The sequence below is a fragment of the Myotis davidii genome, unplaced genomic scaffold (genome assembly GCF_000327345.1).
Source record: "Myotis davidii unplaced genomic scaffold, ASM32734v1 scaffold49, whole genome shotgun sequence".
NCBI classification, from domain to species: Eukaryota; Metazoa; Chordata; class Mammalia; order Chiroptera; family Vespertilionidae; genus Myotis; species Myotis davidii.
The window spans coordinates 4481756-4503881 of record NW_006300375.1 but is presented as its reverse complement, the minus strand read 5'-3'; the positions used below and the strand labels follow the sequence as shown (position 1 = coordinate 4503881).

Sequence of the window (22126 nt, the reverse complement as noted above, 5' to 3'; positions counted from 1 at the left end):
CCATGTAAAATACATCCTCTCCTGAGAGTTTATTATTAAATTTTATAAACTTTACAAAGTCTCTTTCAAACATTTTTCAGATTCACATCTATGTACCTAATTCATCGAAGTGTGTTTCCGGGCCGTCTTCATCGGTTACCGAGCACACCAGCCTCGCTTTTAGGAAGGTAGTCCACTTGTTGACAAGGCTGCGCAGTCCACCCGTGTCATTCTGAAACCGTTTTGTGAACACATTTCAGTTTGCTTAAGTAAATACTGAAGTCTATTACAACTTGAATTTGTATTAGTTGGGGACTTGAAATCTGAAGGATGACTATGTTAACCATATTTGAATATCAATAGTTAGAGAGGAATATTTAAGATATATAGTATGTTATAAAATAGCCATAGGTTATATACTATTATTCTTCTACAGTGTTGTATCAACTGGAAATGTTTTAGAAAAGAATTGAATGAATATATTTTCTAAAGCTTTATAAACATAACAATAAATGATGGAAATATTTGTAAAATTGTTACAGAACATAGGTAATTTAATGTGCCTTTTCTTTACACCGCATTATTTCCAATATGAATATTACTGTATACAGTGAGTTTGCAGATCCTACTGTGGTCAGCAGAGTTGATTTATACTTAACACCAAATGGCCCCCAATAGTTCTAATTTTCTCCTTCATTTTCCTGTGTTAGCCTTTACTCCTCAGTATACCCAGTCAGATGCTTTAATATACATATTTCCCCAAATAGGGCAGGGAAAATGGTATTGGGATCATTCACCAATAGTCTCTATTGATAACATATTTGTTTGTTTTTGTATGCCCAGCAGCCTTCCACTCCTTCTGCCGGCTTTGCCGCCTTACTGCAAGTGATTGAGAGGCAGGTGAGTTCCACTATCAGTGGAGCAGTATAATATTGAAAAGTATTTTAAACACTAAATGCTTTAAGAAATAATTCTGCACAAAGGATGCTAATCATAAATGTCAGGAAAAGCCTGTAAAACTCCTGTATGAGTAGATATCATGATTTTTTTGAGCTACTATATATACTTACTGTTAAAACAAAAAAATTTGGTTACTGTTTATAATTATATTTTATGAAAGCCTTCCTTTACATTTGCTGTTGTAGATAGCTCCTCAGTAATTATCTTTTAATAAAGTTTCCCTATATTTTATTCACAATAATTATTCTGTTTCTTTCTATAATATAAAATTTAGCTATTTGTAATACTAATAATTAAATGAAATAGCAAAATTAATCAAAATTATTTATTTATATAAACCCACAACCAAAATATTTCTATGAATTAAACTTTATGTTGAAATATGGTATTTATCTCTTATGAGAGATGTGAATAAACATTAAGTTCAAATGTCTCCTATTAATATTTGATTAATTTATAATAGTAGATAATAAAAGTAGAAAAGTAAACTATTAGAAAAAGAAAAAAATTACATAACTTAATTTTTTAGTTTTTCTTCAAATTATAATAGTCAAAGCAATCTTGAGAAAGAAAAACAAAACTAGAGGTATCATACTCCTAGTTTTCAAGCTATTATATCAAGCTAAGGTACTGGGATAAAATAGACAAATAGATCAATGGAATAGAATAGAGAGCCCAGAAAAAAAACCCATGAATATATGGTCAATTAATTTATGACAAAGAAGTCACAAATATAAAATGGGGGGAAATCATTTCTTCAATAAATGGTGTTGGAAAAAATGAACAGCCACATGTAAAAAAAAAAAGAAAGAAGGAAGGAAGAAGGAAGGTAGGAAGGGAGGCAGGGAGGGAGGAAGGGAAGAAGGAAGAAAGGAAGGAAGGAAGGAATGAACTGGACTATTTCCTACACCATACAAAAAAGTTAACTCAAGCCCTATCTGGTTTGGCTTAGAGGATAGTATGTTGGCCTGCAGACTGAAAAGTCCCGGGTCCAATTCCTGTCAAGGGCTCATGCCTGGGTTGCAGGCTCGATCCCCAGTAGGGGGGCATGCTGAAGGCAGCCGATTAATGATTCTCTCTCATCACTGATGTTTCTATTTCTTCTCCCTCTCCCTTTCTCTCTGAAATCAATAAAAATATATTTTTAAAAACTTAACTCAAAATGTATTAAAGACTTGAAAGTAATACCAGAAACCACAAAAATCCTAGAAGAAAATAGGTGGTAAGTTCCTTGACATAGGTCTTGGAATGATTTTTTAAATTGACCCCAAAAGTAAAGTAACAAAAGCAAAATATACAAGTGTAACAACCTCAAACTAAAAAGCTTCTGCACAGAAATGAACACTATCAACAAAATGAAAAGGCAACCTACTGAATGGAAAACCATCCTTTATAATAAAAGGGTAATATGCAAATTGACCCTAACAGCAGAACAACTGGGAATGACTGGTCACTATGACACACACTGACCACCAGGGGGCAGATGCTCAATGCAGGAGCTGTCCCCTGGTGGTCAGTGTGCTTTCACAGGGGGAGCTTTGCTCAGCCACAAGTCAGGCTGATGGCTGCCAGTATAGCGGTGGTGGTGGGAGCTTCTCCCACCTCCTCAGCAGCGCCTAGGATGTCCGACTGCAGCTTAGGCCTGCTCCCTGCTGGCAAGTGGACATCCCCCCAGGGCTCCCGGGCTGCCAGAGGGATGTCTGATTGCCAGCTTAGGCCCAATCCCCTGGGGAGCGGACCTAAGCCAGCAGATAATCATCCCCTGAGGGGTCCCAGACTGTGAGAGGGCACAGGCCGGGCTGAGGGACACCCCCCCACCCCCCTGTGCACAAATTTTTTGCACTGGGCCTCTAGTTTGTAAATCATATATCTGATAAGGGATAATATCCAAAATATATAAAGAATCCATACAACTTAATAACAAAAAAATCAATTACAAATGGGCAGATCTGAATAAATATTTTATCAAAGAAGACATAGACATACAGATGGCCAACAAGTTCATGAAAAGATGCACAACATTGCCAATTACCAGGGAAATGCAGATTGAAACCACATTGAGATATCACTCCACACTTGTTAGAATGGCTGTTATTAAAAAGACTAGAGGTCCAATGCAAGAATAGGCCTTCCTTCCCCTGGCTGCTGACACTGGCTTCCCTCTGGCACCCGGGACCCGGGCTTCCCTCCGACCATGGGCAGGCACCCAGGACCCGGGCTTGCCTCACAGCCCTGGCTTTGTCTGGAAGGATGTCCAGTCTAATTAGCATATTATGCTTTTATTATTATTAAAAAGATAAAAAATAAAAAGTGTTGGCAAGGATATGGAGAAAAGAGAACCCTTGTGCACTGTTGGTGGGAATATGATTTGTTGCAACCAATATGGAAAATAGTGTGAAGGCCCGACTGGTGTGACTCAGTGGTTGAGTGTCAGTCAGCCCATGAACTAGGAGGCTGTGGTTTGATTCCTGGTCAGGGCACATGCCGGGTTTGTGAAGCACATCACTAATCATCAGGGAAATGCAAACCAAAACTACAATGAGATATGATCTCACAACTTTTAGAAGGGCTATTATTAAAAAGACAAGAAATAATAAGTATTGGTAAGTATGTGGACAAAGGGAAACCTTTTTGTTCTTTTGGTAGGAATGTACATTGGTACATATGAAAGAAAATAGTGTGAAGATTCTTCAAAAAATTAAAAATAGAACTATCAAATAATCTAGCAATTCCACTTCTGGTTATTTATCTGAATAAATGGAATACTAATTAAAAAAGATATATGACCCCATTGCATTATTTATAAGAGCCAAGAGAGTGAAACAACCTCAGTGTCTACCAACAAATGAATGGATAAAGAAATGAGGCATATAAACACAATTATCAGGGAAATAATATTACTCAGCCTAATCTTATTGTTCATGATAATGTAGATTCGCATTATGCTAAATGAAATAAGTCCTACAGAGAATGACAGGTATGTATGCTCTCCTTTTTATGTGAGACCTAAACAAAAGCAATTAAAACAGCTCATGGATACAAGAACAGATCAGAGGCTGCAAGAGACGAGTGAGGTGTGGTAGAACTGGTTAAAATGTGTGAACTCTGTTGTTTTTCTTTTGGGGGGTGTTTTTTTTTGGTTGCTTTATTTGTTTAGTTTAAATAAATTGAATTTTAAAATGTTGATACTTACAGGACATATTCTAGCGATCATGGAGTGAATCTGCTTTGTACTTCTGCTATTGTCAGTCAGCTTCTCCTTGAAGAAAAAGTAAATCTTAGCATCGTTTGGATCAGTTCCATCTGGGATGACATGTGCATCCACAAACATAGGTTCTGAAAAAGAAATACAGAGACTATAATATATTCATGCGAAAAATCCATCTACTGTTCATCCAAGTAGACCACAGACACATGGTTTCTCCATCTTTGGTGTAAAACAATAATTTGATGTTCACAGGCAGAAAGTATAAAAGCAGTAATTGTATTCAGACAACATATCGCATTTCAAATGTCAAGTGCCACAAAATATAGTTACAATATGACAGCTCAAACTATTTTTCTCTGTATACAATATATTCTGGAAGTTCAGTAAATGCAAAAAAAAAAACCCCACCTTTGTGCACTGATGAGTTTTAAAAATTTGAAAAACTATTCTACCAGTTATTTCCCTTGGAATCTGACAGTCAGTCGTTTTACGGGGGGGAAAAAAGGTTTGTTTTTCAAAGTGTGGTTTTCAATCTAGTGCATATAAACTCAAATTCACCGAAGCAGAATGAAATGAGGAGTTGGGAGTCCAAGATCTGAAAAACACATTTTTCTTAAAATACAGTATATGAAATAAAAGGGAAACTTTTCAAGGAAAAAAGTGACGTCATTTGAAGACATAGAGGGATTCCTTATTTCAAGAACAAAACAACTCTTAGGGTATTCTATTTCCAGATGTACCAGAGGAATAATCTGAAGAAGAAAATGGACAATCAACTCTTTCTTGTGCTGGCCTATCAGTGAAACAAGATGCTTTACTGTGGTGATTCATGCTTAACTGTGCAATGGTAAGTAAATTGCCAAATTTAGGGTGAGCTAGAAATTTCCCCCAGGGTGAAATGACAAAGACCTCAGTGGTTTCTTTCTCTTCTCAACAACAGGAACTCAATGAAATTGTGCATTAAAGTCAAATGAGCACCTTTCATGATGTGAATTCCATGTGATCCTAAGAGCTGGAAGCAGCTGAATACTGATAATCATAAAATTATTATAACTATGATTTCTATTAAATCTTAGTCAAATTATGAAAAAATAATATATACCAGTTTTATAATTTAGAATCTAAGTATAAAACAAATATAGTTTCTGAATATACCCTATTCACTTTATCTTCATAAATTTAGAGAACTTTTAGCTTTGACATTATTAACACATACAATCTAAATGAATAAATAACATATTTAATTATAATATGTTACACTTAAACAATTAGAGAGGATTCTTGTGTACAAGCATGTATGATGAATATCAGTCATTTTTAAAATTTATATATTCTATAATAATTGTGTGGTGATTAGTAAAGAGTTAGAATATGACTATTTCAATTATTTACTTATCCTAAACTTTTAAAATCATAAAGTCAGAATTACTGTTACTGATGACAAGGCCATGTAATTCTTTATCTTTTTACCATTTTTTACCTAATTTTTATTATGGAACTAAACAAATTAGTCTAAAGCATAATTCTAAAAAAATGTATAAAATGTTTTCTTACCACTTAGCCATTTGGAATTGTGTTGATCAGTTCTGACTGCATTCCTTTTAGTTAAACTTCGAAAAATAGCAGCATCTGTCCCCATGAAATCTATATACATTCCAGAGAAAAGTTCTTCATCTATGTAAAAGAAATTATCAACACAATGTAAATGTTTTTAAGGCTATCTGAAATATCAAGGAGAACTTGCTTAATTAGATTAGTACACATATTACAGTGTTTATAATTGTTAATTGGTTTACATTATCCACCAAATAAAAAGTTGGTAAAGTTTAATCTGGTCTCATTATTGACTGTATGGCTACCAAAATGACTTTATTCTACGAAGAAATAAAAATTCCTCTGCCTGTACTTAATAATACGAAATGCCTATGTTTATAGTGTGTATCAGAAATGGCAGAAATAATATATGTAACATATTATAAAAGATAACAGAATGGCTTAATTATTACTGTGTTTTAATAAAAATACTGTAAGAGTCAGAAAACTTGCTTTGTATATTTTGGGCAGTAATTAGCAAACTGGGAATTAGGACTAAGTCATTTAGCTCCCTGAATCACAATCTTCTCATCTGTAAAATATGGGAACTGAATTATGGATCTGAAAAGTCCTCACCACATATTTAAAATTCTATGATTATACTAAAGGGATTGAGATTAATAGTTTTTATTATTATTAATGACATGGAGGCAACATTAAAATTAGTCAAAATACTATTGATGTAATAATGTCATCATTAAAAGTATACACTTTGATTTTCAGTGCTAGAAGGTTGCTACAAGATAATCAAAGTTCTCTATTTTCATTTGCAAAACAATATATTAAAATTATGGTAAAAATATAATATTATGTTACTAAACTACATATGGCTTAACATAACCCATGAGAAATAGAATGCAGAGACAAGTAAAGATATTTTTAAATTAAATTATCATTATTGAGAGCAAAAACAATTATTTTAATCTGTATATACATAACATTTAACATTTAGTTTATCCATATTAATTTTCATGCTAGGAAAGAGAGTAGATATTGAATGGGTATGTGTGACCCTTGAGAATAAAACAGTAGCTAAATATCTATTTAAAAGAGAATAAAATTTATCAGGTCTGTCCCACTAAACCGCCATGCAGCTGTGCTCTTCGACTACTGTTCTAGAATTACTTCTTGGCTACTTTCAGATTGTGGTCATTTTGGCAGAACTGGAACATTTTGAAGCACTCTAAGCTCACTGTTTAGTAACAAGCACTACCAATTGGCCCAGGATAGAATGAAGAATGGAATGTTTTTAATATGTGCTCACTAGGTCATGAAACTGACCCCTACACGTTAGCAATTGGGCATGGCAGGTATTGTGTCTCCAGTGTGGCTTCCTCACAGGGTCTAAAGCCCATGGAAATTGATTATAGAGACAGAACAAAAATGTGCAGGAAAGCATTTTGAGTGGTTTAGTTTCTTTAAAAATTATGTGGGCATTTATGAAGCATCTACACAAGTATTCTGTTGATACAATGGTTGTTAAATTGAAATAACTTCGCAATTAATCATTTCATACTGTAGCTATACCCAGTTATCCTCCAAACAATGGGTTATAAAACTCTGTTATGTAATATACTGACTAGCACAGCTATCAATTATCATCTCTGTATCCAGGAAGGAAAGAATAAAGGATACTGGAGGATGGTGTATGATGCAGAGGGCTGATTCTAATCCTATTACACACCACTTTATTAGTTATGTCTTAAACATTACGGAAGCTTGCACGTCTGACTGACTTCATTTCCTGTCTTAAATTCTTAATAATTGGGAATAACAAAGTGCCTGCTTTATTTTGTATAAGAAATATTTAATTAATGACACTTTAGGACGAATTTTGAGAATAGAGTATTTTATGAAGGATTTCTTTGTAGGACTTATGCAAAGATAAACTTGTGCCTTTTCTCTTTAATCCAAAAATATTTTGCTTTCCAATTGCACTTCCACTACCAGAAAAACCATATGAGGTTTTTGATCGGCTCCTTAAAAGATATCACCTGACTTCTTTGTTGTGCTACAACAATAACTAAAAATAGCAAAAGAACATTAAACATACATATCTGGTTGGATGTCACAACCACATTGTGAAGTTTGGAATTAAAATTCACAATGTTTCTTGGAATATCTTAACAAATATGTGTTACTTAGTGGATTGCAGTTGAACAGAAATGACCAAACACTGTATAGCAAAGTGAGAGGACTATACAGGTCTATTACACAATATTGGAGATGACAATGGAGATGATTTTAAAGAAATAATCAATAGAACAAATAAAATTATAAATATAAGCTTATCAAGCTTCCTGCTCATTTTGGTTTCAGGTTTTCTCTCCTAAAATATATTTTTGTTGATTTCAGAGAGGAAGAGAGAGGAAGAGAGAGATAGAAACATCAATGCTGAGAGAGTTTCATTGATCGGCTGCCTTCTGCACATCCCACACTGGCAATTGAGCCCACAACCTGGGCATGTGCCCTGACCGGGAATTGAACCCTGACCTCCTGGTTCATAGGTCGACGCTCAACCACCAAGCCCCATCAGCGGGCTGATTGCAGTTTAATGAATTTCAGTGATAGTATAAATTATAATGTTGATCAAAGTATTAAAAGGCATTATAGAAACATCAGCATAAGAATTGAAGTCTCAGGTCCTTAAAAATGAAGGCCAATTAAATTCAATTTTGTAAAAATATCCAAGTCTCTAAAGGCAAAACTATTAAATGGCTTATCACATTTTAACACTAAGATTCATAGTGCCTTGTTCTAACGCTTATTGTTCTAAACAGTATTTGATGAGATAAAACTATAGTGTTAGTGCTAATCTTTGAAATTTATTTCCATAGCATAGCATTTAGCTTGAAATGAATGAAAACTCTATCTATTTAACTAGTATATATACATACATGTAATATTAGAATTTCTAAAGTATTTAAAAAAAGACTTTTTAAGACACTGCTATTAAATATTTAGAAACTTATCTGAAAAGTCCTTGCATCAGACATATTTGGATATCTTGTGGTTTCAAAGGTTTCTAATTTTTCTGTCGTAATTATATACTTTCATCTCCTCTTTGTCCAATTTGAATGACCGTATGGACATAATTCACTGGATAACTTCCAGGGCCACATTTTAGTCAGTGCTAGATGTACCTGTCTTAATTTAGTTTCCAGATATGAGCCCGATGTGTTGCCTCTTTAAATGAATCAAAGTAAAGCACTGTGACCACAATAATTATTTTTCCACCTGTTCTCTTGTCAAATGATATAATTTTACTATCGGCAACACATACAGGAAGCAAACAGGGGAAAGCATCTACTGTATAGTTGGCACTGGGATCCCCGATTTGTCCTTACAGTCAATTCATGTTAAACCAGACATATTCTAGAAGCGTCGTCACTAACCAGAAGGGAATGTCTTTTAAGTTATAGAAAGGCATTCGATGATTGAGACTCAAAGACATTGATTTGTCAACATACGTAGCAGCAAGCAATTGGGCCTGCTACTTAACTGATATATTTTATGGAAAACGAGAAAATAGAAAAGCGATTTTACCACCAGCTCTTGTTTTAGTATAGCAACTTCTAGACAATCCATAAGAATATATTTGGCTAACCCATGTACTCTGTTAGTCTTTCATCAGAGAGTAACATCATTTTTAATAATTTGTAAAAGATTACTAAAACATGAGGAAAGTGGGTATATTTAATACTAGAAAAATAACTACAGGAAACATTGAAAATTGTTTTATAATATATATATATATATACACACACATATATATATATATGCATGTTTTTTTGTAAATTGTTGACTTGCTCTAGGAATGAGAGTACTGTTGTGTTCAATGAAAAAATACATGCTTATTATGAATATTCCTGAACATGAGAAACTAAAATTTCTATTTCTCAGCATAAGCCTTTCTTCCTATTATTTTACTCATGTACTATCATCCATACAATTATCAAAAATGGGCATACCATGTCATGAATTATTTTTCCTTAATTTCCTTTTTATTTTCTATTTCTCACTGCCTCCTTTATTTTTCACTTACTGATCATAACAGATACTGTGTTCACATTGGGGTTGAAAGAGCAGCGTCCTTTTCCAGATTCACACTTGGAGTCAATCATGAAAACTTGGTCCTTTATTGTAGATAAAATTTAAAAGATAGTAATAATAAATAACATTATTTTAGTTAATCAATTGGCCTTTAGTAAAACAAAGCATCATCATAAATAATAAGCTTTATACTTAGTTGCTTATGCCTTCCCAATTCACTGTATTAAGACTTTCTTGGCCTGTAGACAAATGCATCTATGAATTACAAACTAACCTTAGTAGATCAAATTCTCATTCTATTACACTCCCCATAAAACTGATCCAACAAGTTTTCCTCAAAGCAACATTATTAAAACCCACTTAAAATTACAATAAGACTGTTTTAAAAATAAAATTTGTTACCACTTAATTTTGTTATGTACATCATTATGCTAAGTTAAGCAATAATTCATAATTTAGATTAAAATGTTTTATTATTTATTTATTTAACAAAATATATCGACCATCTACTCTGTGCCAGGCACTGACAATACGTTAGGGATACAGTAAACAAAATAGACAAACATCTTTGCCTTCAAGTAATTTATAATATACTGAGGGAGAATATAAATAGGTATATATAAAATATAAAGAGAATAAATATATAAAATATAAGTCTGTTAGATGATGCTCAGTGCTTAGGAAAAACATTAAGCAAGGAATGGGAGTAGGGAAGTGCAGGGACTATGAGCAAAGATTTCAATAATGATCAGTGCAGCTTCAGTGAGAGGGAACATCTTGTTGGTATACGTAACTTTTTCTAGGTAAGTTAGTAAAAGTGACTACTAAAATTCTAAGAAAAAGATTATCACTTTTGTTGGTTGCATTAGATGATGGCAGTCCTTAGGTGTCAAGCTAAGGTTTTTCAAAATTATCCTGATAAAATTGCATTCCATATTTACTCTAGATATGTATATAAATACAATATTATGATGAAACCCTTTGACTTGTCTACTAAGGAAAGCATTAAAAAGATTAAAATTCATAACCCTTTCCATACTTAAGTTGACTCTTCAATGTTCACATATTAATTAATGGACATGCTTCCCCTTTTAAATAGATTTTTTTGAAATGAGACTGTAGTAGTTCATATTGGATAAAGTGATTAAAATTCATTCCATGCTGGTTTTCCATATGAGATTTTTTTTTTTTTTACTGACTTTTGCATTTAAGCCTTGAAGTGCATAGTGGGCAATCTGTACGTGGGAAAATGATTGCATTTGAAACGTGTGCTCTGAAAAGGGCTGTGCTATTGGTGGCCTCTGCAGTGACTGTGCAGTCTTCAGTAAAGGGTCTGACAGATTGCAGACGTCTAGGGCAGTAGTTTATTTATCAGTTGATCACAGGCATGTGGTTCTAATGACAAGCTCAATGCAGCCAACTGTACTCTTGCAAGAAGCATAGCTTTACATTTAAGAACTTTAATACTTCATCTTGTTTTGAACCACTTGGAGATGCATCAATATGGGGTCAAGTGATAATTACTCAGTTATTTTTAAGTGATTTTTTATTCAACAATATATATATAAAACTTCTCTGGAGTTTTGTAGGCCATTTACCATATATATAAATATGTTACATACATGAAAAAATTAATAATAAAGAAATACAGAGAGATTATTCAATTATATTCATACTAAGTAGATTAACCTTTGTTAAAGAAAAATGAACCTAAGATATATCAGTAGCAACATTTAATCTTTTTTTTACAATTCTAATCTGTAAAATTGAATTTAGACATTAAGAACTGGACTTTCAAGGCTTAAGATGCATAATAAAATCAAAGCAAGATATTATGAAATAATTCAGTTTTTAAAATATTTATATTAAATATGACATGTTTGACTAAAAGAATCCGGAAAATCTCTTTGGGACTAATGAATTGTTTCCTTAATCAATAATTGTAAACTGGGATAAACACAGTCTTAAATATCACAGGTGAAGTTGAACCAGCCACATATTTGACTGTACATTAGCTGTATATTTACTCTCAGAAGATACTTTTATTCAAATATCCCCAAATCATTTTAACCAATGTAAGAATAAGGCTAGAAAACCCTCGTAGACCAATGTTACTCTAAATGAAAGTGTGATTTATTAATTATATAAAGTTCTCTTCGGCTGGCACTTACAGTTGTGTATTTCATAAAAGTTTATTAAATTTGAAACATAATAAGAAATTGTTTAAAATAGATTTGAGAAAGTGAATGTATAATATAATATTTCTATAATTTGCATTAATATTATCAATGCCTTACATTCTAAATAATTATGAAGCCACACCATTTTTTCCTTTATCTTTTGCAGCATTTCCATTCAGATATATATATAATGTTTAAAGGCAAAAGGCTGTATTTTAAGTAACCTGATGGCCAGAAACAAAATGTAATATATTTTGTGTTTACAGGGCTTGAAACTTTTTTATGACTATTGATATTTCCAAGATTTAACTCTAAAATACAGTTTTAAGCAACCTTTGACACTAAGCAGAACAAAGAATGAAAAAAATGTTACACTCACCTCTGATCTCCTCCCTCTGTTCAAATAAGTACAGACTGGGCTGAAAGCACCACTCCCACAAACATACAGATGAGTGCGGTTGAACGCCTGAATTACACGGACGAAGTTCCCACAACCATGCTGAAAGAATAGGTAAAGAAGTGCTTAGTAACGATTTTATTGCTATTCCTAAGCATTACTGTGAAACTTTGCTTTGTATTTTTCTTTCTGCTCTCACATGTTCGGAGATAGTAAGAGAACCACATTGGTTACACCATTGCTTTATTTCGGGTGGAAGGTAGGCCAACTTAGATAATGAGTAAAGTGATATATCTCTCTCATCTTTCTCTTCTGTATGCTATGTAAGTTTTTATTTTCTGAAACTTAATGAACTTAATTTTTACCTAAGATTAAGTACAGCAAATTGTTTCCTCAAATTTTTTTCAAAACATACACACACATACACATTTCATATAAACATGAATTAAGTGAAATTGTGCTTATACAAGGCCTGTACTACCTTTAGTACACAATGGCAAGCACTATTGGCCTTTACAATTGGTGAATAAAACAAACCTTGAAGGAAATGCCAAACTTATTGCTTTCTGTGAAAAATGATGCAATTTTTCTCTCTCTGCCTGTAACCCCCTAAAATACTTTCTTCAAAATCTCCTTTCTCACCTGTTCCCAGTCCAATCATTAGACATTGTCATTTATTCTCTCAACAACAAAAAATCATTATAGTAATTATAAGCTGACTATGGCCTTGCAGAAGTACATAAATATGGCCATCAACAAACGCATATCTGTCACTGAAGGGACCATTGCATGCTCTGTGTTTACTAGGCTCACTATCCTTTGCTGACTACAAATTAATCCAGCCTGAGATTACATGTTGTTCCCTTCACAGTTACTTTTTCTCTCAAAGAACATTATTAAAAATAATGTTACAAATCAAAGATAAATATTTTAATAAAAATATATGAAAAGATAACAGTAGTTTTCCCAGGGGTGGTGAGAGACCATCGATGTTCTTTTATACTCTCTTCTAGGTATCATGTATTTTATTTATTGTTTATAATGTACATGCATTACTTACATTATTAGTAAAGTAAAAACACAAATTTTACTAAAAAGGAAGCTACATTTAAAGTCAATGTTATTTTATATTTTCCATCATTTCCTCCTTTCATATTCATTATTACTTGATAGTAAGTATATGCTTATTTTTATATGTGGTAATTTTCTACACATGTTTCTATTATAGGTTTTTATTATCAAATAATCAATCATTAACTTTGCTGTCAAAAAATTAAACCTTATAGACCAGACTACACAGTTTATTTTTATTTTAAGACATTAAGGATTTTTGTTAAATATATAATGTCACAGTATCTTGACACCTGTTTATAGAGGTTCCTGGAAATTGACTATATAACCACAGATGATAATGTGTTTCTCGGGAGAAAAAGCATAGATGATGTATGGTGTGTATATAATATGTCTATGTTAAGGGTATCTGTGAGCAATGAGACTTGTGTTTATTTTTTTCACATTCAAAGTTAGTCATTCTGGGGTTCTGTATATACTATTTTTCCATAAGACATGAACTCAACCCAACTCTATTAATAATAGGTTATGTCTGTCTTCTCTGGAGTTTTGTAGGCCATTTACCATCATGAATTACTGGTATTAGTTAAAAGTCACTAATATTTCTTTTATATTTCAAATACAGTTTATACTTATTTTATCTATTTTATATCTATGTATTAGATACATTGATATGTTTATTATGGCTAGTAATTGTTGAGAATTTATTATGTGGCAGACAGTGGAATAATCATTTCATATATTTAGCCTCTTTTAATTCCCAGGAGGTTTGATTTTTTTTTTTACCTTTATATCTCACATTTATTTAGCATATAATACGCTACTTAGGCACTTAACATTCACTCATTTTTTTTTTTTACAACTCAACCGCTTTTAGAAAAATAAAGCTTAGAACAGTTTTAGTTAACTTGCCTGAGGATATATAGCTAGAAAAGGGTAAAGCAGATTTTCAAACACAGATGTGCCTAACACATCTTGTATTTTTAACCTCTTCAAAATCTGTAATTGTGTTTGGAATCTATAGTTATTAGAAGGGAGTTTTTATAACTGTTACTAATGTCTAAAGAGCTCTTCCTTGGATGTTGTTTTTAATCTTTACAACAGTGTTCCAATTAAAGTATTAGTGCCATTCTAGAGATAAGGACATTGAATTTCAAAGAGGTTAAATGAAATGCTCTAGGTTTAATAAGTAACTGAGCTGGCTCTTGAAACACTCCGCCCTCCACCATCCAGCTTTTCTATAGGAAGGTGCCCAGTGTGCCCCTCCAACCTCCCCTTACAGAGAAAAACCCCAAAGGAAAAACAAAGCAGCTGAGTTAATTATTGAAAATCATGTTCTAGGTCATTTCCGTTTCCATTGTTCTGCCTTAGTTTCTGAATACATTATTTCTGACCTAGACCATTTCATTCAGCAAATATTTATACACTCAGTCAAGCACTGTACATAGTACTGAAAACACTGGAAATAATAGATTCAATTCCTACTGTCAGGCTATAGTAGATGCTGTAATAGGGTTATATTTTTCAAAAGGTGCTACAGAAGGAAAGAAGAGAATGAGGAATGCGGAACTTGGTGTAAAGGTTTGAAGGGGGTGTCATTGCAGAATGAGCTAGAGATTTTGACAGGCAAAAGCATAAGGAAAGATGTTCTAACAAAACAGCAGAGCATGAATTAAAAACAGGCAAGGCAGTGCAGGACTTACTTGGTGAATAGTGCCTAGAAGAGACAGAGGATTATTGTCCGATGAAACAAGAGAGACAATTAGAGTTGGTCTGTCATCATGCCATAGTATGTATGTATGTATGTATGTATGTGTGTATGTATGTATATATATATGTGTGTGTGTGTGTGTGTGTGTGTGTGTGTGTATGTTGATTTTAGAGAGGAAGGGAGAGGGAGAGCGAGAGAAACATCAATGATGAGAGAGAATCATTTATCAGCTGCCACCTGTATGCCCTACACTGGAGACCAAGCCCACAACCCGAGCATGCGCCTTGACTGGGAATCAAACCATGATCTCCTGGTTCATAGGTTGACAACCACTGAGCCATGCCAGCCGGGCATCATGCCATATCTTTAGCTGGGCATAGAGAGTGGATTTAGGTATACAAATCTCAGAGCTATTAAAAAATCTGTCTTTATCTTTAACTAGCAGTTTGTACTTGAGGCATTTATGTAATTTCTCTGTGCTTCAATCTTTTTATCTACGAATGGTGATGATAGTATTTGTTGTGAGCAATATAGAGGCAAAAGTACATTTACAGTTGTTTATATGGAAGATATACAATAGTTAATTAAATAGTAATACAAGAATAAACTGTTTTTCTTGATCACAACTGTAAACCTACGTTTGCCACACCCTGTATAATAATAAAGCACTTGGAATAGTTTCTGGCAAATAAATATACACTGGGTTAAATATTAGACTCTTTCACACACATTTTCAATTCCAACTGCCAATACAAACCTGTGAAGTAAATAGGGCATTTGTCCTGCACAGAGCTTAGTATATAGGCCCTGACCATAATAGGCATCCGTGAAAGGTTTGGGGAATGAGACTTCAGTGAAATTCAGCACCATGCAGGCTTTCTTTTAATTGTTTAACTCTATTTTGAAAGTATTTTCTGGTAAAATGTTAAATGTAAAATGAAAAATCAGGCTGCTAACATTATGCAGAATATAATGTCCTTTTATTCATATACTATATATGTCACGTAATAAAATGCTGAAATAGCCCTAGCTGGTTTGGCTCAGTGGACAGAGCATCGGCCTGCAGACTGAGGGGTCCCTGATTCAATTCCTGTCAAGGGCACATGCCCAGGTTGCGGGCTCAATCCCCAGTGGGGGATGTTGTAGGAGGCAGCTGATTAATGATTCTCTCTCATCATTGATGTTTCTATCTCGTTCTCCCTCTCCTTTTCTCTCTGAAATCAATAAAAATATATTAAAAAATAAAATGCTGAAATAATATACCCCAATTTTTAATGTACTATATTTGGATAGTGAATTTATTTTATTTACTTAACAGAAATATAGTATTTACTGTGTGCTATATGCTTTTCTTGGTCTTTTAAATTTCTATATTAAACATATATTAGTTGCATAATTTAAAAACAGACGTTTCTAAAATATATTCTGGATCACAGATGAATAGGGTATTAAAAATATTGACTTTTCATGGTCCATACTATGCAATGGGGTCGGGGGAGGAGTGGAGAGGGACTATTATTTTTCCGCCTACAATTCTTTTTCCTTTGGTCTGATTAAAGCATGCTTCTCTGTAGGTATCTTGGATGTATGAAATGAGATGGATTTGTCAAACATGCTCTTATTTAGCACAGACAGAGCATTTATTTGAAAGCATTAGTTTGATTGCTATTTCCCAGGACTCAACAATTTTGGCTGTACTAGAACAGAACCCTCCACCAGTTACTTACATTGTGTATACTAATTGGCTCTAAGGCAGAATTTAAAGATATCTATGAATGCCATTACAGTATGACAAAACTATGGGAAAACATAAGCATGTATTGAAGATTTTATCTAATGACTTTTAATTACAAGAGAGCAAATAACAGAGCCTTTTAATTTTGCCAAAGAGAGAAAGAAATTTAATGACTTAGCTAAGATTCTTTAGAAAATCAACAGCAAGTTTTGGAACAAGAACGTGCAAAGGTAACCAAATCCTACATATCCTGTATAAATGGGAAATAAAAATCTTTTTGAACAAAGGACAATTAAATCCAGTAATTATAGCCACAGGATATTACTGCGGCAAAAAGCCACTCCTGGTGAGCTCTTGCCAAGAACACCTTCCAGTGAGACCTGGAGATTCAACATTCCAAGTTCTTCCTTGGACCTGCACTGAGCCTGACCTTTTTAGAACCTGAAACCTGGGACTATTAAGAGTCAATGAAAATAAAAAGCTCATTTCCACACTTTCTCCTTCCACAAGGGTTATTTAGTCTTTTTTTCTTTGATCCAATCTGATGAATCTCTGAAGTACTTATTACCAAGGCTCAGCCCACAGCCTTCTCTCCTAAAATCAGCATTTCTTACCTCTATACTTATAATGAATGCTACACTTACAATGGAAAGTGTTTAGTCAACACTAACTCAAGGCTGTTATTTGACCTTAGTCCTGATTGTGTGTGTGTGTATATACATTTATTAGTTTGCTACCCAATCACCATATTTCAATCTCACACCTGAATCAGGATGTATTTCCATGCTTATTAAATTAACTAGAGGGGAGGGAGGGGTCGCTCAGCCCAGCCTCTGCCCTCTCACAGCCTGGGACCCCTCGAGGGATGTCTGCTTGCTGGCTTAGGCCCGCTCCCCATGAAGGCCAAAGCTGGCAGGTGGACATCCCTCGAGGGGTCATTAGCACTCCCGACACCACTGCTGCATTCACCAGCCTTGAGCCCAGCTTCTGGCTGAGTGGCCTCTCCCTGTGGGCACTCCCTCCGGCGTTGAGCGTCTGCCCCTGATGGTCAGTGCACGTCATAGCAACCGGTCATTCCACCGTTCAGTCAATTTGCATATTAGTCTTTTATTATTTAGGATGTTGACTTCTCCAACAAGGTAATAAAGTTTATGAGAGTCAAATATGTCTATTTTAGCAGAAAATTGTATCTCTAGCAATTAACATTATGCCAGATGCATAGTAGGTATCAGTATTTTTTGAAAAATGATTGAAAGAATGAATTATCTAAAGAAACTTCTGCCCTGGCTGGGTGGCTCAATTGGTTGGAGGATTGTCCCATACATCAAAAGGTTGCAGGTCTGATCCCAAGTCAGGGCACATACTTAGATTGCACTTTCAATCCCAAGTTGGGGTGCAAACAGGAGGAAACTGATTGAAGTTTACCTCTCACATCAATGTCTCTCCCTTTCTCTCTGTCTCTCGCTCTCCCTCTCTCTCTAAAATCAATAAACATGTCCTTTGGTGATGATTAAAAAAAAGAAACTTCTTTTTTTAAGTATCTTTTAAAAAATGTATATCAGAGAGAGGAAAGAAGAGGAAGAGAGAGAAACATCAATAATGTCAGAGAATCATGGATTAGCTACCCCTGCATGCTCCCTACTGGGCATGTGCCCTGACCGGGAATTGAACCCTGACCTCCTGGTTCATAGGTCAACATTCAACCACTGAGCCACACCAGCCGGGCAACCAAGTTATTAATATAAGAACAAGTAATCTTGATACTTGGATCTATTATGTTATTTTTTTCATGATTTGAAATAAGGTGAAATGACATATATGCTTCATTATAAGCATTAAATGACTTGTGCACATTAGATATTTTTTCCTGTATTTATTTTATAATATTCAAGAATAATCTGTCAGTCCTGGCCAGTGTATCTCAGTGGCTAGAGGGTCATGGGCTTGACCCGAATAAATGTGTTTCTCTCAAATTGATGTTCTCTTTCTCTCGCTCCCTCCCTCCCTCCCTCCCTCCTTTCCACTGTCTCTAAAAATCAGTGGAAAATATATCCTGGGGTGAGGATTAATTAAAAAAAAAAGCATAATCTGTCAGTTTCAGCAAGTCGTTAGCAGCAATCAATATAGATTTATTCCTTGACTCTGGAAGAAACATAATTTTTACAAGTGTTTCTAGTGCCTCACATTGACAATCTATTGATATTTATACCTGTCTCAATTTTGTTTCTATGGTTATTTTTAATTAACAAAGACACCAGTCACCACTGGTGATTTATGCCTCTGGAATGTGCTGGCTAACCACAACCCTTCTGCTGAGAATCTTTCTTAGGAAAAGCCCACATGGTATCTGGGAGTTGGTCCAGAGTCTTGCATTATCATTATTTCAGCAGCCTCCTGAGAATTCCACAGGTTGGATCCGCTTGGAACAGGGGTTATTACTGAAATTCATCATGAAAAGTGTCAGGGTGCAATAATGAACGCAAGTCAAGAAAGTTTTACCCAGTCAGGAATTCCTAAATGACAATGTTTAAGAGTTCCAATCTTTCTGTATTTACATTTTTTACCATGTGTCCAGCAGAGGATTTAAAACACCAACACCGGTTGTCTCACTCCTGGCTGCACTCAAGATACATGGATTCGAAGACCAAATATTTAAGTTTTGGGTTTTTTTTTTTTTAAAGCACTCACTGTGGGATCTTTGCCAGCCATTTTGCACTCTTCGACTTTGATTGTAGACGCTGGCCAGAAAACCTGCTCAGAAAGGAAAATATAGATTGCATAAATCTCCCTGTACATAGGACAGCTCAGTGCTCGTCATTTACTTTATGCTAACAGATTTCTTTAAGATGTTTCTGTATTTCTACTTCAAAATTCTATCTTCTTTCATTTTATGAACTTAAATGAATATGGATTTTAAAATTTTATTGTAAGACTTATGTTTTTATCCCTTCCATCAATCTTTCTTTTAACAAAAGCACTTCAATATATGCCCCCTTACTAATGCTATTATATTAAAATGAGGTCATTATTAATGTGCACAATATAAGGTATATTTCCTCTTTTTTATTTATAGTACACTTTTTCCAACTGCTTATATCACAATGAATTTACATTTATATTGCAATCTCAGTTTAATATTATTTTGAGAAAACTACAAGCTAGGCTGGTGGATTTAATTAAAATGGGCACCTAGGTACATCCACAGTTAAAATAGCTTGGATAGAATCCAAATGGCTCCTGCTCTGAAATACTGTCCTAGCATTCCAAGTCGTTGTTGCCTTGGCTCAGGTCTGGTAGTGAAGATTATTTCTTTGTCTGCTGTCCATTTTTAAAATAGCAAGTCCAGAAATCTCCTTTCTGTAATAAATTTATAATGAATCTACTTTTATTTCTTTACTCCAGTGAGTCTCAATTTATTTCCTTGTTGTGAAACAGAATGACAAAGACGGGCTACATTTGTTCAAAGAATAGTGCATTTAATAATTGTGTTTCTTCCAAGGACTTCTTGAATTACAAATAAATGACAAGGTAGGTCTTCCTTTAATCCGACTATTTTTTTTCATGCTATACTCTTGTCTTCTTTTTTTCTCATTCTATATATGTATAAACAGGAAGTGTTTTCTCAGCTTCAGATTTTAGATTGTTTAAAACTATAAAACTAGACAAAGAAAATGGAATTGATTTTATATTTTCAGTCCATTAAATAAATACGAACTTCCAATTACGTATAAACATGCAACTGGTATTTTCTATTGTTCTAATGAAATACATAATTTATTATTGTATTTTAAGTCTTTAAAGAAAAAAGCAAGTAAGAGATCAACATTGCCCTCACAAAAGTAATACACTTACACTCAAAGCTTCTTGACTTATATTGTTAATATTCAAGGAAAGAATGTGATCTTTGCTGCCCACATATATCCGGTCCTGATCTTCATCCATTAATAATATCCTATAGTCTAAAGGGTGGTGAGACAGGCTGAAGTACTCAGAGGTCTTGGTTTCTCGAAGCTCTGAAATAGTGAACAACACAGTGAAAATAGACATGGTTCAATGATCTATTATTTTAATAAAAATTATCTTACAGAAATATTTATCCAAAACTGTAAAGACACATTTTCCTCCTACAATAATAAATTAATTATAAATTAGAGTTATTTCAGTGAATATTTTTATTCATTGTCTCTGAAATAAAACATAAATCGATAAATGTAATTTTAAAGTTTATAGTGATGACATTGATTACAAAATTATTCACATTTTGTAAGAATCTCAATTGAGTTTTATTCCTGGATGTCATATCAACTAGTTCAAACAGATTAGCCAAAAATATATAGTAAAGTTAGCAGATTGAAACACAAATAAAAGCCCAACAAACAAACAAACAATGGCCGTGTGAATGTCTTCCTAGTTTGTCTTAATGTTTTCTTGTTGGACTCAGTACATCATTTTAGAATTATTTCCCTGCTCTAAATATTTACCTTACTCCCTCAACATAATTCTAACCAGTTCAATATGTTTTTTTGATAAATTACTTAAAAAGAAACCTATTTTTCCCCAGTATACTCCATAAAAAGTTAATGTCATTTAAATGTTCATGTATATATTATAAGGAAAAAGAATGAATTTTCAGATGTTCTGAATTGTTAGATTTCAGTATCTCAATGAACAGTGACTCATGTTTATTTAACTTCTTTTACATTAAATATGTGCCTGCACCGCTGAACTTTGACTATAATGAATGCACCATGACAACACAAAAATCAATAACAATTATAGCAGAATCAATTTTCTTTCTAGTCAAAATGCTCTTTGCACAACTTAAGACTTTTCCTTTCAAAGAGTTGATGTTTTCTTTGTTCTTTTGATCATAATCATAAAAGAATGAAAAACTGTACAAGAATACACTTTCTGGCCCGCAGGCCTGGCTCAGTGGTTGAGCCCTGACCTATGAACCATGAGGTCATGGTTCGATTCCCGTAATAAAATTTCCTGTTGGCAGAGCTGGTCTAGGCCAACAATAGTGGTTCCATTCCCCTAACCAGTGAGTGGTTTAAATGTGGCCTCTGACTAGTTATGGTCTATGAGACTTATAGAGAAGCCTTCTGCAGGGGTACTGAAAATATTTCTTGGGTCTCAAAAAGTGGCACCCCAAAAAGGTGCCACTTTTTCTACCTCTGGACGTTGCTGTGTGAGCATATTATACTTGTCAATTGTGCAGCTACCAGGATTACTAGCT

The 22126-nt window shown here is 34.0% G+C and overlaps 1 protein-coding gene across 1 annotated transcript in view; it reads right to left on the bottom strand.

Annotated features, from left to right (window-relative positions):
• SEMA3C (semaphorin 3C) overlaps positions 1-22126 on the bottom strand; it is a 158449-nt gene that overhangs the window by 57674 nt on the left and 78649 nt on the right. The window contains exons 3-9 of the mRNA XM_006777148.2: positions 20740-20900; positions 19576-19638; positions 12353-12472; positions 9786-9876; positions 5702-5821; positions 4133-4275; positions 97-211 (exon numbers count right to left, since the gene is read on the bottom strand). Coding sequence (XP_006777211.1) covers positions 97-211; positions 4133-4275; positions 5702-5821; positions 9786-9876; positions 12353-12472; positions 19576-19638; positions 20740-20900 — 813 coding nt within the window. The remainder of the gene's footprint in view (positions 1-96; positions 212-4132; positions 4276-5701; positions 5822-9785; positions 9877-12352; positions 12473-19575; positions 19639-20739; positions 20901-22126) is intronic.